General features: G+C 35.8%; 1 protein-coding gene across 1 annotated transcript in view; it reads left to right on the top strand.

Moving 5' to 3' along the window:
* The window catches only part of LOC148950790 (putative protein disulfide-isomerase A4), a 112,560-nt gene that overhangs the window by 49,560 nt on the left and 46,261 nt on the right, over positions 1-16,739 (top strand). The window contains exons 3-4 of the mRNA XM_089090460.1: positions 1,496-1,653; positions 7,634-7,762. Of these exons, the coding sequence (XP_088946586.1) occupies positions 1,496-1,653; positions 7,634-7,762 (287 nt within the window). The remainder of the gene's footprint in view (positions 1-1,495; positions 1,654-7,633; positions 7,763-16,739) is intronic.

Raw genomic sequence — 16,739 nt, 5'->3', positions numbered from 1 at the left:
TCGTTACAATAGCAGAAACAAGCTACATAAATAAGTGAACGAGCTGTTAAAATTGGGGAAAGAAGTGAAATTGGAAATAGTTAATGTTTAAATATTTTGAATCTTAGATATTATTATATGTCTACTAATTGTCTTGCTTTATAGGCAAGGCATTAGTCATGAAGACCAACTTTTTTATCACCCTCGAATTCCTGGTTTTAAAAGATAAGATTGTATTCCAAATGAAATGTTTCAGCTAAGAAGTCGTTACAATAGCAGAAACAAGCTACATAAATAAGTGAACGAGATGTTAACATTGGGGAAAGAAGTGAAATTGGAAATATTTAATGTTTAAATATTTTGAATCTTAGATATTATTATATGTCTACTAATTGTTATGCTTTATAGGCAAGGCATTAGTCTTGAAGACCAACTTATGTATCATCCTCGAATTCCTGGTTTTAAAAGATAAAATAGTATTCCGAACGATAAGTTTCAGCTAAGAGGTCGTTACAATAGCAGAAACAAGCTACATAAATAAGTGAACGAGCTTTAAAAATTGGGGAAAGAATTGAAATTGGAAATATTTAATGTTTAAATATTTTGAATCTTAGATATTATTATATGTCTACTAATTGTTAGGCTTTATAGGCAAGGCATTAGGCTTGAAGACCAACCTATGTATCACCCTCGAATTCCTGGTTTTACAAGATAAAATTGTATTCCGAATGAAATGTTTCAGCTAAGAGGTCGTTACAATAGCAGAAACAAGCTACATAAATAAGTGAACGAGCTGTTAAAATTGGGAAAAATACGAAAACTTGAAAATATTTAATATTTAATTATTTTGAATCTTAGATATTATTACATGTCTACTAAATATCTTGCTTTATAGGGAAGGCATTAGTCATGAAGACCAACTTATCTATCACCCTCGAATTCCTGGTTTTAAAAGATAAAATTGTATTCCGAATGAAATGTTTCAGCTAAGAGGTCGTTACAATAGCAGAAACAAGCTACATAAATAAGTGAACGAGCTGTTAAAATTGGGGAAATATGAAAACTTGAAAATATTTAATATTTAATTATTTTGAATCTTAGATATTATTACATGTCTACTAAATATCTTGCTTTATAGGGAAGGCATTAGTCATGAAGACCAACTTATCTATCACCCTCGAATTCCTGGTTTTAAAAGATAAAATTGTATTCCGAACTAGATGTTTCAGCTAAGAGGTCGTTACAATAGCAGAAACAAGTTACATAAATAAGTGTACGAGCTGTTAAAATTGGTTAAAGACGTGAAATTGGAAATATTTAATGTTAAAATATTTTGAATCTTAGATATTATTACATGTCAGCTAATTGTCTTGCCTTATAGGCAAGGCATTAGTCATGAAGACTAACTTATGTATCACCCTCACATTCCTGGTTTTAAAAGATAAAATTGCATTCCGAATATGATGTTGACAAGAAAACTTGAAAATAATTTTTATTTTTTTTTGTTTTTTGTTAGGGTTAATTGAGTATATGAGAGGAAAGGCAGATCCAAATTGGAAACCTCCAAAATCTTTAGTAGTTGAGGCAAATAGTGAGAACTTTGATAATCTTATTAAGGATCAAGCTTTGGTGCTCGTTGAGTTCTATGCCGCATATTGTCGCCACTGTCAACAGGTAAGAATATCTTTATACATCTTCAATATTCTTAAGGCTTCAGAGAAGGAATTTTGTAAACAAGTATGACGTCACTAGATCCCCATGGTCCAAGCTGGAGGTGCTGGTCTCCATTTCGTGGCCCTTCAGCCAGGAATTGCAATGGGGGGCTTGGGGCCAGCCTTCCTGTGCTTTCGCATACCCTTTTTAAAAGCGTTTTTGGTTTTGTATGATAGTAAAAATAATAATGGCTTCTTTCCGATACAGTTAGACTTTTGCTCTGTATTCTCTGGAAATTCAGGCAAGTAAAATATTAGCAAAGTCTGTAACGGCTTATCAACGCGGAAATAACTATTATGCACTGTGTGGTACATTCATACAAAATCATACAAAATCACTGAAGAGTAAAAACATAGCAAGGACTAATTCACGTGACGTTGAACGACCCCTCACTGTGATAAAACAGGGAATACTTTCACTTATGTTTAAAAATCACAAAATCAGAATGAGATTTGACTAACTATTCTAACGCTAAACCCACTTATAGTAAGATCAAGATAAATTCCCAATCTAATCCATTTGAACGAAGTTCAATTTATCTGATTTTTTTTTCAAATTCGCTGAGGCGTGTCAATCAGAGAAGCTTCAGTTTGATTTATCGGCTCTTCAACAAAAACTATAAGAATCAAAACATTTACTATCTGAACTAGTCAAAACTAGCCAAGCAGATATGGGTTTTTATGAATGATTAATTAAAAAAAAAACTTTTTTCACAAAATAAGTTTTTCAAAGAAAAGTAAAGAACTCCATTAAACAAAAAATGAGCAAAAATAAAATCAAATAATCTACCAAGCGTGAAACTACCACAAATCAGCATCGATAAATAAATGAAACCTAAAACGAACAGAAACTACAATAGATAACCGATTCAAACTCAAAACGAGCAGAAATTAACAAAAATTGGGATCAAAACCCCTATGCCTTCCCAAGGCCAGAACAAAATTTGCACTTTAATGAAAAAATATAAATGTTCTTACTTTTATAACTTCAATAAATCAAATTATATTAACATTTTGATTACTAAATATCAGTATATGTATATTAAACTGACAATGCACATTCATTTGTATTTTTTTCAGTAAAGTGCACGCTTGGTAGATTATTTTATATGATTTTTGCTCATTTTTGGTTTAATGGAGCTCTTTACTTTTCTTCGAAAAACTTATTTTGTGAAAAAAGTTTTTTTAAAATAATTTCTGTTTATTCTATATTGACGCAGTCTTTTCAAGGAAAAAGAACATAATACTTTAAATTTTTTCTTTTTTTAAGACTTTATAATTTGGCCTGCTATTTATGTGCTGGACAAAACTTTTCAGCAATTTTTAATAACATTCACCCTTTTAAAAATCTTGACACAAATAGTAGTGTTTAATTTAGTTTCATGTCTCCTCTAGTTAACCTGAAATGGAAAACTTGATACCATTCGCAAAAAAATCTGTTTACTTTCTTTGACAGCTTGGATACGCTTACGCTATTTTCATTCGGTTAAATTTTAAGAGCAGAAGTAGCCCCGAAACTTTGAACATAATACCCTCAATCTATTTGATTGCGATACTGGTCGTTCTTGGGATATTACTGAGATGCCTTATTGGGAATTACCATTAACACATTGCATTTTGATTTAATCTTAATGCAATATTTAGTTTTTAAATATAATGGGCAAATGGGAGAGTGGGCTTGGGAAGGGGATTAGTTGCCCTCCAATCACCTTCGACTATTAAAAAGGGCATCAGCCCTTTCTATTTTCAATCGAATGATCCCTTTTCGAAGTTCCCACGACAACTCCCTCAATACTAAGTGCCCTAGCAACAACAACAACAACAACAAAAAACAATACATTGTAACCGCATCGATCTTTACTATAAAAATGTCAAGCCTTCCAATCATTTTCGAATATTAAAAAGGGCACTAAACCTTTCGATTTCCAATCGAATGAGCCGTTTTTGAAACGACATAAACACCTTATATGCCCCCAGGGCAAAAATTACAACCCCTAACAGCCCCTAAGGGCTGTTAGGGTGGTTGTCATCCTCTAGGACCTAATTTCCAGAACTTTCAACTACGTTAAACAAAATGGCTATCTAAAAATTTGGATTCTATGTGTTTGGGGAAATGGGTTGCGTGAGAGGGGCGTTAGTCACTCTTCAATCACTTTCAACTATTGAAATTGGCACTAGCCTTTTCAATTTCCAATCAATTGAGCCCTTTTGAATTTTCTACGACAACACTTTAAATAAAAATCTCATATGCCCCCAGGGCATAACTTATAACCCTTGCCCTGAAGACTTTAGGGGGAGTGTCTTGCTCAAAGGTAAAATTTCCTGAACTTTAAACTGCGTGGAACAAAATGACTATCTCAAAACTTTGATTGGATGTGTTTGGGGAAATGGTGGGCTCGGAAGGGGTTTTGGTTGCTTTCCCATCAATTTCGACTATTAAACAGGGCACTAGCAATTTAAATTTCCAATCGAATGAGCCCCTTCTGAATTTTCTACGACAACGCGTTATATATAAAGCTTATATGCCCCCAGGGCGTAACTAATAACCCTTGCCCTGAAGACTGTGGGGGGAGTGTCTTGCTCAAAGGTATAATTTCCTGAACTTTAAACTGCGTGGAACAAAAAGATTTTCTAAAAACTTTGATTGGATGTGTTTGGGGAAATAGTGGGCGTGGAAGGGGTGTTAGCTGCCTTCCAATCACTTTTGCCCGTCAAAATGAGCACTAGCCATTTCAATTTCCAATCGAATTAGTTCTTTTTGTAGTTTCTACGACGACGCGTTCTATAAAAACCTTATATGCCCCCAGGGCATAACTTACAACCCTTACCCTGAGGGCTGTGGGGGAGTGTCCTCCTCAAAAACATAATTTCTATCTGGAAATCAACAACGCTGAACAAAATGGCTATCTAAAAATTTTGATTGGATGTGTTTGGCAAAAATGTGGGCGAGAGAGGGGGCTTAGTTGCCCTCAAATCACTTTAGACTATTAAAAAGAGCACTAGACCTTTAAATTTCCAATCGAATTAGCCCTTTTTCAAGATTTCAATAAAAACTTATATGCTACCAGGGCTTAACTTATAACCCTTGCCCTGAAGACTGTGAGGGAAGTGTCCTGCTCAAAAGTATAATTTCCTGAACTTTGAACTGTGTGGAACAAAATGGCTATCTCAAAATGTTGATTGGATTTGTTTGGGGAAATGGTGGGCTTGGATGGGGTGTTAGTTGCCTTCCAATCACTTTTAACTATTCAAAAGGGCACTAGCCGTTTCAATTTCCAATCGAATGAGCCGTTTTTGAAGTTTCTGCGACAACGCGTTCTATACAAACCTTATTTTCTGCCAGGACATAACTTACAACCCTTGCCCTTAGGGCTGTGAGGGGATTTTCATCCTCAAAAACCTAATTTACAGAACTTAAAACTACGTTGAATAAAATCTCAAAATTTTGATTGGATCTGTTTGGGGAAAAGGTGGGCGTGAGAGGGGGATTAGTTGCCCTCCAATCACTTTCGACTATTAAAAAGGCATAGCCCTTTGAATTTCCAATCGAATGAGCCTTCTCTGATATTTTTATCATAACACTTTCTGTGCCCCCGGGGCATAACTTGCAACACTTGGTCCGAGGGCTTTTGAGGAGCATCCTCCTCAAAAACGTAATGTATATGTGTAATTCAAAAACGCTGAACAAAATGGTAATCTCAAAATTTTGATTGGATGTGTTTCGTGAAATGATGGCGTGGAAGCGGTGTTAGTTGCCCTCCAATCACTTTCGACTATTAAAAAGGGCACAAGCCACTCCAATTTCCAATTGAATGAGCCCTTTTCGAAGTTTCTACGATAACTTCTTCAATACGAATTGCCCTACTCTAAAGGAAAAAAATAATAAATAATACATTGTGCCAACATCGTTCTTATATGACCTCAGGGGCATAACTTTAAACACTTGCCCTGAGGGTTATGGGGGAGTGTCCTCCTCAAAAACATATTGTCTATGTGGAAATCAACTACGCTGAACAAAATGGCTATCTCAAAATTTTGATTGGATGAGTTTGGGGGAATGATGGGCGTGGGCACTAGCCAATCACTTTTTACTGTTAAAAAGGGCACTAGCCACTCCAATATCCAATCGAATGAGCCATTTTCGAAGTTTCTACGACAACTCCTTCGATACGAAGTGCCCGGGTATGGAAAAAAAAATAATACATTGTGCCAACATCGTTCTTTACTTAGGCAGGCTGCCGAGGGTAAATTATAGTTTCAACTAGATTTCCGTATGGCTAAATCTTGGCAATAGGCAAATTTTTACGATATTCATGAAGATTCTTTGACTTTTAGGGGTTTCCCCCGTTTTTACGAAAATCAAACAAATTTTCTCAATCTAGGAGCTTTTGGTAGGTAGCACTAAACTTAATGAATCTTATATATTTGGAATCAGTATCATAATACAATTATTTTAATATATCTCTTGGTATCAAGATTCGGTTTTTAAGACTTTCGATCACTATTTAGCCACGTCGTTCCTTATTAACAGTTTGTTACCACGAGCTCTTTGATAGATAAACTGTATCTTTTATCTCATTTATTCTTAACTTGGGGTACGCATTACCCTAGAGATACCTAGTGAGTGAGCAAAGGCAGAAAAGGAAAAACGGACAAAAAGAGCGTGTGAGGGGACTTGCTCTCTTCCAATCTTTTTGTTCACTTAAAAAAGGTACTAGAACTTCCGTCATTTCCGTTCAAATAATCCATTCTCCTTTTTTTATAGGAATTTTAGTTCGTTTCGATCAACCTTGGGAAAAAACAAAGCAAAAACAAACTTAAGAATATTTTTCATCCCTCCTTCTTAGAAACTTGTCAGTACTTTGGATCGAAAGTTTGACAGGATCAGTAACCAAGCAATCAGGTATGGACAAAGTTCAGAAGCTAGTTCAGCTGTTAGTAGCAGAATTCGACAGAATTCCAAAACATACCCACACTTTAGCGGCACAACTTGTGTTTTGAAAACTTTTCTTTGAGCAAAAAGTATTTTCGTATGTAAAAAGGGTGTTGTCAGAACAAAATCTGCCAACAAATTTGAAAACTGCCAAGAAGTTTTGCTACTTTGCTACCCCACTTTATCCATGGCGGCAAGCAATCAACTGGTTACTAAATGATTTTAATCACCAAAAGTTGTGCCTGGTATAACTTCTTCTTAAAAAATGGCAAAGAATACGGCATTGGGCTTTGTTAAAGCCAAATGTTTTGGACGGCCGTGAGAGAGTAGAGAGTGAGTGAATAACTACTAGTAATGTCTGATGCTTTACCGACTGTTACTGATGAAGCCTGACCATGTCAACAAAATATAGCACTAAGTCGTATAATTATCTAAGTAGTATATTTAGTTTTGTTTAGATTTTATTTATTTATTTATTTTGGCTTTATGTATTTATTTAGGCTTCTTTTTATTTTATGGTGTATTTATTTTTTTTAAACTTATTTATTCCTATTTGTACATTTACTTCACTTGTTTTTTATCTTGCACCAGAACAAGAATTTGCTATCAAACTTGGAAAGAAAGATTGTGATTTGTTTATATTCCATTTTTGATTTATTACAAATCCGGAATTAACACTATACTTTCTCTTTCTTTCATTTATTAATTTAATTTTTTTCCATTTATTTAGATTGCATCATAATAAGAAGCCGCTTTTTATTATAGCTTGATTTATAAAGATAAAATTATCACTATACGTAGTCTTTAGTTTTACATTTATCAATTCTATTTTTTTATTCAATTTACTTAGCTTCCTTCAAAATAAGAAGCTGCTTCTCGAAACTTAAAAGAAAGATTATGATTTGCTTGCGTTTCATGTATTTATTTTAGCTTTATTTATAAAGTTAAAATTTTAACTGTACCTACTCTTTCTTTAATTTATCAAATTTTTTTAATTCCATTTGTTTAGCTTGCCCCAGAATATGAAGCTGCTGCTCGAAGACTGAAAGAAAGCAGAGTACATTTGATCAAGGTTGATGGAGTCAAGGAAAAGGCGATATCAGATGCGTTTCAAATTAAGGGGTGGCCAACTTTAAAGGTAAGTTCACACTTTTGGCTCGAAAACTTTAATTTTTAACTAGATTAAATTCTACACAAAAAAACTAATAAGATAGAGTTTGCTTTTTCGATCTTTTTACTGACTGTGAATGTCAAACAGGTCATTTCACGTCAGGTTTTAGAAAAGTCAGGCTTATTGGCTTCCCTCTCTTGCGTGTAATTAAGGAATAATGTTATTGCCTTACAAAAAATCATCAAAGATCATGAAATTGAAGCGCAATTGTTACCACGGAAAGCCCTTTCCCCAGGGATTATGAGGACCATATCACACTCAAAGGCATAGCTATTGGACGTTTCAACTATGCTGAGTCAAACGGCTATCTCAACATTTTCATTGGATATCTTCGGGGAAAAGACGTGTGGATGGGGGCTAGCTGCCCTCTCATCTTTTTGGCCATTTGAAAAGGGTGCTCTTAAGCACCTTTTTTAAGGAGACTTCTAAATTTCGATGAAATGAGTCATATGTTGATCTTATAGGGCACTGGTTCCGTGCGATCAACCCTGGAATAAAAATCACTTGAATTTGGCTTAGGTCTCCTGCCGGGAGCTGCCCGGCGTAAAGAGTGATGTCTGCCTCCTCGATCCACTTCGGTTTATTGCAAGGGTCGGTGCTACGCTCGGTGTGATGTTTGTCATCGCTAGGAACTCTGATAAGCTGTTGGACCATCGTTTTTTCGGTCGCCCACGAGGCCGGTTCCAACCGGTTTTGATAATGTCAAAATCAAATATTGCCTTTGCGGGTAAGTGCGGCCGCATTCGAAGTAGATGTTCAATCCACCGTAAAGTACGCTCGGCTGCTTCGGTAGAATACCGAGACTGCTTGGTGAGAAGCAACAGCTTCTTATTACTCACGAAGTCAAACCACCACAGACCTTCTATCCTTCTCAGGCTCTTTGACTAGAATCCATTGATGACCATTAAGGTTCGGGTTGACACTTGCCAAGTCTCTGCTCCATAAAGCATCACAGAACTGACGGTGGCATTAAAAATTTGTAGTTTAGTTGAACGACTGATATTTGATTTTTGCCAAAGTTTCGGTTCAACCTGCCCATGGCAGAAGACGCTTTGGATAGCCTTGCTTGCTTCTCGGGGAGAAGCAAGCCGTCTGAAGGAATTATGGATCCCAGGTAGGTGAACCTTTGGACAACTTCTATGGTAGTTGTTCCGTATAGGCTGACTGGATAATTGACAGCAGGAGAAGATGGGTATATGGCCATAATTTCTGTTTTATTCCGGTTTATCTGGAGTCCCATATTTGCGGCCTCTTCTTGTAAGATTTGAAGCGCTTCCAGTAACTGATCCACAGAGTCCGCTAGGATGGCCAGGTTGTCAGCAAAATCAGCATCAGAGATGAAGCAATCTCCAAGCTTGAGTTCAAAGTTGAGATGTGAAGTCGTCTTTGTCATAACGTGGTCTATAATGACATTGAAGAGCCCTGGGGCCATTACACATACTTGAGGCATCCCTGTCGTGATTCGAAAGATCAGGCTGCGCCAGCCATTGACTGGAACACTGCTCTCTGTGCCATGGTGTAAAGCTTTGAAAGTTCTGCAGTATTTCTCGGGAAGGTCAGTCAATGCTAAAATCTGCCAAAGTGCTTTTCAGTCCACTGTGTCGAATGCAGCACGGAAGTCAACTAAAGCAAAAAAAGGCTTCTGTCGGAATTCCGTGGTTTTTTCTATTCTCTGTCGAATTGCGAAAATCTGCTCGATGATGGAACGGTCCGACATAAAAACAGCTTGCCCCGGTCACCAAATCCCACGAACAATATTCCGACAACGATCTAGTAGGACCATTGAGAAAAGTTTTTCTGGGACTGACAGCAGAGCTATTCCACGGTGTTTTGAACAATCACTTATAGAGCATTTCCTTTTCCATAAGGGGCTGATGAAACCCTTCAACCAATCTTCAGGAATTATGTCAGTTTGCCAGATAGTGGAGAACGAATTTTGGAGAAACAGAAGCATTGTAGGACTAACATATTTCAGTAGTTCAGAGCTTAAGCCACACATACCAGCAGCTTTAGTTATTTTTTAGCTTTTGCTATTTATTAAACTTAATGAACTTTATATATTTGGAATCAGCACACAAATTCAATTCTTTTGATGTATCTGTTGTTATCAAAATTTTGTTTTTAGAGTTTCGGTTACTATTGAGCCGAATCGCTCCTTGTCTAAAGTTCTTACCACCAACTGTGTAATTATGTGTATCGGTATATGACTTCACTGTAATAATCAATTAATTTCTAAATAAAACTAAATTACTTACGAAATTTAATTTTCTAAACAAAATATACAAAACTTAATTTATTTCTAAATAAAATTACAATTACAGCAAATAAATAATAATAATACAAAGAAAATATTCACAATAAATGACAAATATATGTAAAAAGAAGCAAAAAGGGGCTTGGAAGGGGGAAAAGAAAAATTCCGACGTTTAAGTGTTTTGAACGGCTTCCATAAACTATTACTTTTGTGAAAAGAACAAAAATACTAGAGAAACCTTTATTCCGTCGGAATCCAACACAAAATCCTTTCGTAATCAGGAAATATAATTTTAATAGTGTTTGCTAACATTTTTAATTAGCATTTATTAGTATTAGCATAAAGCCTTCAATATAGACCTTGTTTTTTAAGACAAAAAAAATTACCACACCACAACTACCACAAACTACCACAATTCAGTATCAATAAATAAATGAAATCCCAAAAACAGAAATTAAAATAAATAAGAGACAAACTCAAAACGAGCAGAAATTAATAGAGTAGTGTTCTGAAACCCAAGATTTCTAAAAGCCAGAATATAATTTGTACTCTACTGAAAAAAAATTCAAATGAATTTACTGAAAAAAATCTGACTTGTCAGTTTAATATACATATGCTGATATTTATTCCTTAAAATATTAATTTACTTTTGATTTATTAAAGGTAGAAAAGTGAAAACATTTAAAAGAATTTTTTCAGTAAAGTACAAATTATATTCTTGCTTTTTGAAAGCTTGGGGTTTAGAACCCTACTCATATTACTTTCTGCTCGTTTTGAGTTTGACTCTTATCTATTTAATTTCTTTTTGTTTTTGGTTTCACTTATTTATTGATACTGATTTGTGGTAGTTGTATTCTTGGTAGATTATTTGATTCTATTTTTTTTTTCATTTTGGTTTAATGGAGTTCTTTACTTTTTTTTAAAAACTTATTTTGTTGAATTTTTTTTTTAATCAATTTCTGTTCGTTTCATTCTGACATAGTCTTTCTCAGGGAGAAAGACTGAGCCTCCTGTAAAGTTAAACAACCATCCCTTCCGTAAAAACCTTAAATACCCCCTGGGCAATGCTTACAACCATTGCCCCTTATCTCTGGGGATTGCTTCAACCCCAAAGGCCTTGTTATATGATATTTAGATCATTTTGAATAGAATAGCTATCTCAAAATTTCTATTAGATGCACATCGGGACAGTACGGCGTTTGTGTGTGTGTGTGTGGGGGGCTGGATGCCCTCCGATCACTTTGACTCTAAAAAAGAACACTAGAGCATCTGATTACCAATTCAATGAGCACCCTCCGAAGTTTATATGACCAAGCTTTCTATATAAACCTTATATGTCCCGAGGGCATAACTTACAACCCTTACTCTCAGGGCTGGGGGTTTTGTTATCCTGAAAGACATAATTTACAGACCTTTCTGATACGCTGAACAAAATGGCTATCTCAAAATTTTGACTATAAATTTCTGGGGAAATTATGGGCATGGGGGGGGGGAATTAGTCCTTTGATCACTTTCTACTAATAAAAAAGGCGCTAGTCTTCTCAATTTCCAATCAAATGAGCCCTTTTTGAAGCTTTTACGACAAAAATTTCTATAAAACCTCATATACCCCAAGGGCATAACTTGCGACCCTTGTACTGAGGGCTATGAGGGGAGGATTGTCATCCTCAAAGAAATAATTTCCAGACCTTTCAACTACGTTGAACATAATGGCCGTATCAAAATTTTAGTTGGAAATGTTTGGGGGAATGGTGGGCGCTTGTGTTTGGGATTCTCCCTCCGAAAACTTTCGACAATTAAAAAGGGCAATAGCCCTTTCAATTTCCAATCGAACGAGCCCTTTTTGAAATTTTTACCACAACGCTTTCTATAAAAACATTATATGTCCCCAGGGCATAACTTACAACCTTAGCCCTGAGGGCTCTGTGGGGGTTGTCATCCTCAAAGACATAATTTCCAGAACTTTTAACTACGTTCAACCAAATGGTCATCTCAAAGTTTTGATTGGAAGTGTTTGGGAAATGGTGGACGCAAGAGAAGGGTTAGTTACCCTCCAATCACTTTCGACTATTAAAAAGGGCCCTAGCCCTCTCAATTTTTAATCGAATGAGCCGAGTTTCTACGACAAAGCTATTTATACAAACCTTATATGCCCCCAAGGCATAACTTACAACCCATGGGCGTATGGAAGGGGGCAGAGGAGGGCAGCTGCCCCCCTAGAACTTCAAATTTACTCTAGATATGGCTGAAAAAGCAGATGGTTGAAAAAACAGTTTAAAAAAGGTAGATGGCTAAAAAAGCAGTTGATAAAAGGTAGACGGTTGAAAAAGCTGGAAATAAACAGCTGGAATGACAGAATGAAAGTCAAACAAAAAGTAATTATCCATAATGTCTTGGAAAGATTTAGCTCTAATCCGAGAAGATTGATTAATGCTTAAGCTTATTGAAGATTTATGATTTTGGTGATTACTTATTAATCAAGATTCCATAGGTATGATAGAACTTGCTGGCAATGTAAGGTTTTGTGAACTGCCAATACAACTTCAGGCCCCCGCCCTTCATCACAGAATCGTCTGACTCCCCCCCCCCCATAGAGAAGAAGCTACGTCCGCCCGTGCTACAACCTTTGCCCTAGGGGCTCTGGGGGGGGTTGTCATCCTCAAATACATAATTTCCAGAACTTTCAACTACGTTGAACAAAATGACTATCTCAAAGCTTTGATTGGATGTGTTTGGGGAAATGGTGGGCGTGGAAGGGGTGCTAGCTGCCTTCCAATCACTTTCGACTATTAAAAAGGGCACTAGCCATTCCAATTTCCAATCGAATGAGCCCTTTTTGAAGTTTCTACGACAACTCCTTCGATACGAAGTGCCCTGGTCTAAAGGAAAAAAAAAGTTACATTGTGCCAACATCGTTATTTACTTAGGCAGCGCTATTTTGCTGCCTATGATTGCAAACCATGAGGTTTGTCCCGCTCCCTCAAGAATTTAACCTTTTGATTTTCAGTAACTTTTTACTAATATATATATATATATATATATATATATATATATATATATATATATATATATATATATATATATATATATATATATATATATATATATATATATATATATATATATATATATATATATATATATATATATATATCAAGGAGGCACACTTGTGCCTCTATAAAGAGGCGACCCACCACAATGTTAAGCGATTTCAGGTCCTAGAGGTCGCAGAGAGACGGCGGTTATCGCATTTTGTAGCCGAAGCTCAAACTAAGAAACTTGCAAAATTTCATCCTCCTCCGACTTTATCTTCATGGGATAAACTGGGCCGGAAGTTTGGACCCTCCCACCACAGCCCCCCTTTAACGTTGTCCGATTGGGCTGAAATTTAGAGGTTGAGCTGTCCTAGGGCCCGGGAGCTTATCCTCTAAATTTCAGCTCAATCCGATCACTCCTTCCCTGTTTTCAAAAAACCAAATATAGCCACTTAAAATTCATCATCATTTCTTTCTTTTTTCTTAGCCACGCCTACAGGCCACAGTTGGCACCGGATCCGGTTGAATGAGGACTCATTCGAAGCAGAATTCGACCTGTTAGGGCCTTTTGATATTTTCAGACCGAAAAAATTATCCCCCGAATTTACATTTACGAAAAACCTTAGTTTTTTTCAAATAATACACATAAACAGATTAGACATGCTTTGTTATGAAAATATCTGCGCGTCAATTTTCATAACAAAGTATGTCTAACCTGTTTATGTGTATTATTTGAAAAAAACTACGTTTTCTAAAGAGTTAAAGAGGCTGAGTTACAAGGTCAACCCTTAAAACGTACAGGGATTAGGAGGCACAGTTGGGGGGGCTGTTAAAGAGGCTGAGTCACAAGTTCGAACCTTAAAACGTACAGGGATTAGGAGGCACCCTGTACGAAGTGATTTGAGTATTCAGGAATTAAAAGCCTTAACACAAGAATCTTCAAGAGCGGGGGGTTTTTGGGGCGGCGGCCCCCCAACATTAACTCCTGACACGATCAGCTAACAGTTAGTCAAGCAATAATAAGTAATAAACTGTACAAAAACGTGCAGAAATTATTTGAAAAAAATTACGTTTTCTAAAGAGTTAAAGAGGCTGAGTTACAAGGTCGAACCTTAAAACGTACAGGGAGGCACAGTTGAGGGGCTTCCGCCCCCAAACCCCCCGCTTTTGCAGCCTTTAAATAAAAAAAAAAAGTTTTTTAAACTGAAAGTAAGGAGCGACATTAAAACTTAAAACGAACATAATTTATTCCTTATATGACAGAGGCTGTGCCCTCCTCAACGCCTAGATCTATACGATAATTTTTTTTTGTTTTAAAAAAATAGTTTTGATAAAGTCAAAATTTAGATTAAAGAGCGAGGCGTTGAAGAGGGCACAGCCTCTTTCATATACGGAATAATTTCTGTTAGTTTTAAGATTTAATGTCGCTCCTTACTTTCAGTTTAAAAAACTTTTTTTATTTATTTAAAGGCTGCGAAAGCGGGGTTTGGGGGCGGCAGCCCCCCAACTGTGCCTCCTAATCCCTGTACGTTTTAAGGTTCGACCTTGTAACTCAGCCTCTTTAACTCTTTAGAAAACGTAGTTTTTTTTCAAATAATATATATATATATATATATTCTTTTTAATAAGCTAGGATTAGGGGAAACTTTTTTTCCTCCAAGCTAAAGATTTAAACAAGTATACACTGATATGTATTTAGACAGTTTTGTGCGTGGTTTATTTGAAATTTCTCAGAAGTCTTTTGTAATTGGCTAAACTATGCTTATCTTGAAAAAGCTGCTTGATTAAGTCCAGCTTTTTTTTTCGAGAGCATCAAAGTCAAGTGACAAAATAAGTTTATTAACTTTGTGCACAGCTGTATTAACTTTATTGAAACCGCGGGAGCCCCGCATGAGAGCTATGATTTTGTGCATATTTCTTTACCGTCAAAATGTCGTTTGTTTCTAAATATTTTTCAATTTATGAATTCTTATCTTATTTATGGCGTACGCATCCCTTTTCTTGGTGGTCAAAAATTGCGTTTTTTTTCTAGTATCGCAGATTCAAGTTCATATTTTTCGTTGCTTAGATTTAAATATGGTTTTGTAGAAGCATGTAAACACTGCTTTATTTAACAGTTTGTAAAGTATTACATTTTTGTTTTTTTTACAAATGTCTTGTTAGCTTTTACCCATTAACGGTTTTACACCTCTCTGAAAGGGGGGGGGGCAAATTTACGGTAGCGGTATAAAAACATTAAAAAAAGGAATTTAATTTCATATGTCATAAAAACGGAGGAGGGGGACAGCTACCCCCTCTTGTCCAGGCCTAGAACTGCCAGTGATTGTAATTATTAAATCGTTGGTACCTATAACATGTACCATTCATTTTTTACCAGAACTTATGGCAAATATGTTATTATTATGATTCTTGGTTCTTACTTGAAATTTTAAATATTACCAAGCAAACTGTCTTCAACATAGGTTTAAAAGACATATGGATACACTGTGCAGCCGCGGGAGCCTTTTGCCTGCTGATAAACCCCTTCCTTCAAAAGATTTGGAAATGTTTTTAAAGCTTATTATTTTTGAAAGTAATTTTCCTGGAATCGGGTTGAGCTGTTTAACCGCAAAATCTGAATTTTGGCAAACCAGCATCCAGATTAGAGGTGTATGAAGCTCAAATATTGTGGAACCTGGTCCAAAGAATATGTTTGTTTTTCTCTAATCATGCTCCTTAAGACGTGTCATATTTTGAGACAAATGACTTTTTGAGAAATTTCAAGGACCCTGATCTTACAGTTCAGGCACTTTTCCAGAAAATCAAGGGACATTCTTCTCTGATCACCCATGTAACGACTTTAATAAGATTATCACAAATCCTCAGTTTGATATCCAACTGGGCAGTTTTTTCTTATTTCATGGCTTTTGACTAAGAATGGTGAGCATAAAAATGTTTTGGCTTTGACTAAGCAAAAACCAAAATATGAGAATTATGGTTTAAGACAATAGAAGTAACATTGTAGTGGATTGATTTGGTCAGTATAATAAAGTTAAATCAACCTAATTAAATTAAACCTAAATTGACCAAAAAGCTTCTTCTCAATATTGATGTGCTATTAATGGTTTTTGTTATGCTTATGGCTTCCATCACTACTTCTGAAAAGAGTTTTTCTACCTTAACATTGGTCAAATATCTAAGGAATATTGAAAAGACTGACAGAGGCCCAGCTGAATTGACTAAAATGTATCCTTAAGGCCGGACGGTAGGATTAACGAAAATTAGCTGTGAAGAAGAGGTCTAACTGTACAAAAATGGGGTGGCTATCTTTTGATGAATACAAACGGAGAAGGCGGTCCTTAACTTGACTCTGCAAAATTTGAATAGCAGTGTTTCAAGCTCGAACCTGATTTTAAAAGACAAAATCGCAAAAGAGGTAAAAAGCGGACAGATATGAAGAATTTTGTTTTGCTCTGAGCATTAGCCCTTAGTCACATTGAGGAAAGACTAGAAATTTAAAAAAGAAGAAGAATAAATTAATGAAAAACGTAAGGACAATTGATACAACATTGACAAAGAAGAATAGGCTTATTTTGGGTAAATTATTTGACAATTTATTGATAATACTATTAAAATCAAAGTATCTAAAATACTATTTATTTTGATTATAATTTCA

Source organism: Artemia sp. Qi Xiang Cuo, chromosome 6 (genome assembly GCF_049724085.1).
Source record: "Artemia sp. Qi Xiang Cuo chromosome 6, ASM4972408v1, whole genome shotgun sequence".
Classification (NCBI taxonomy): Eukaryota; Metazoa; Arthropoda; class Branchiopoda; order Anostraca; family Artemiidae; genus Artemia; species Artemia sp. Qi Xiang Cuo.
Note: the sequence above shows the minus strand (reverse complement) of the source record. Positions and strands in the feature narration are given on the sequence as shown.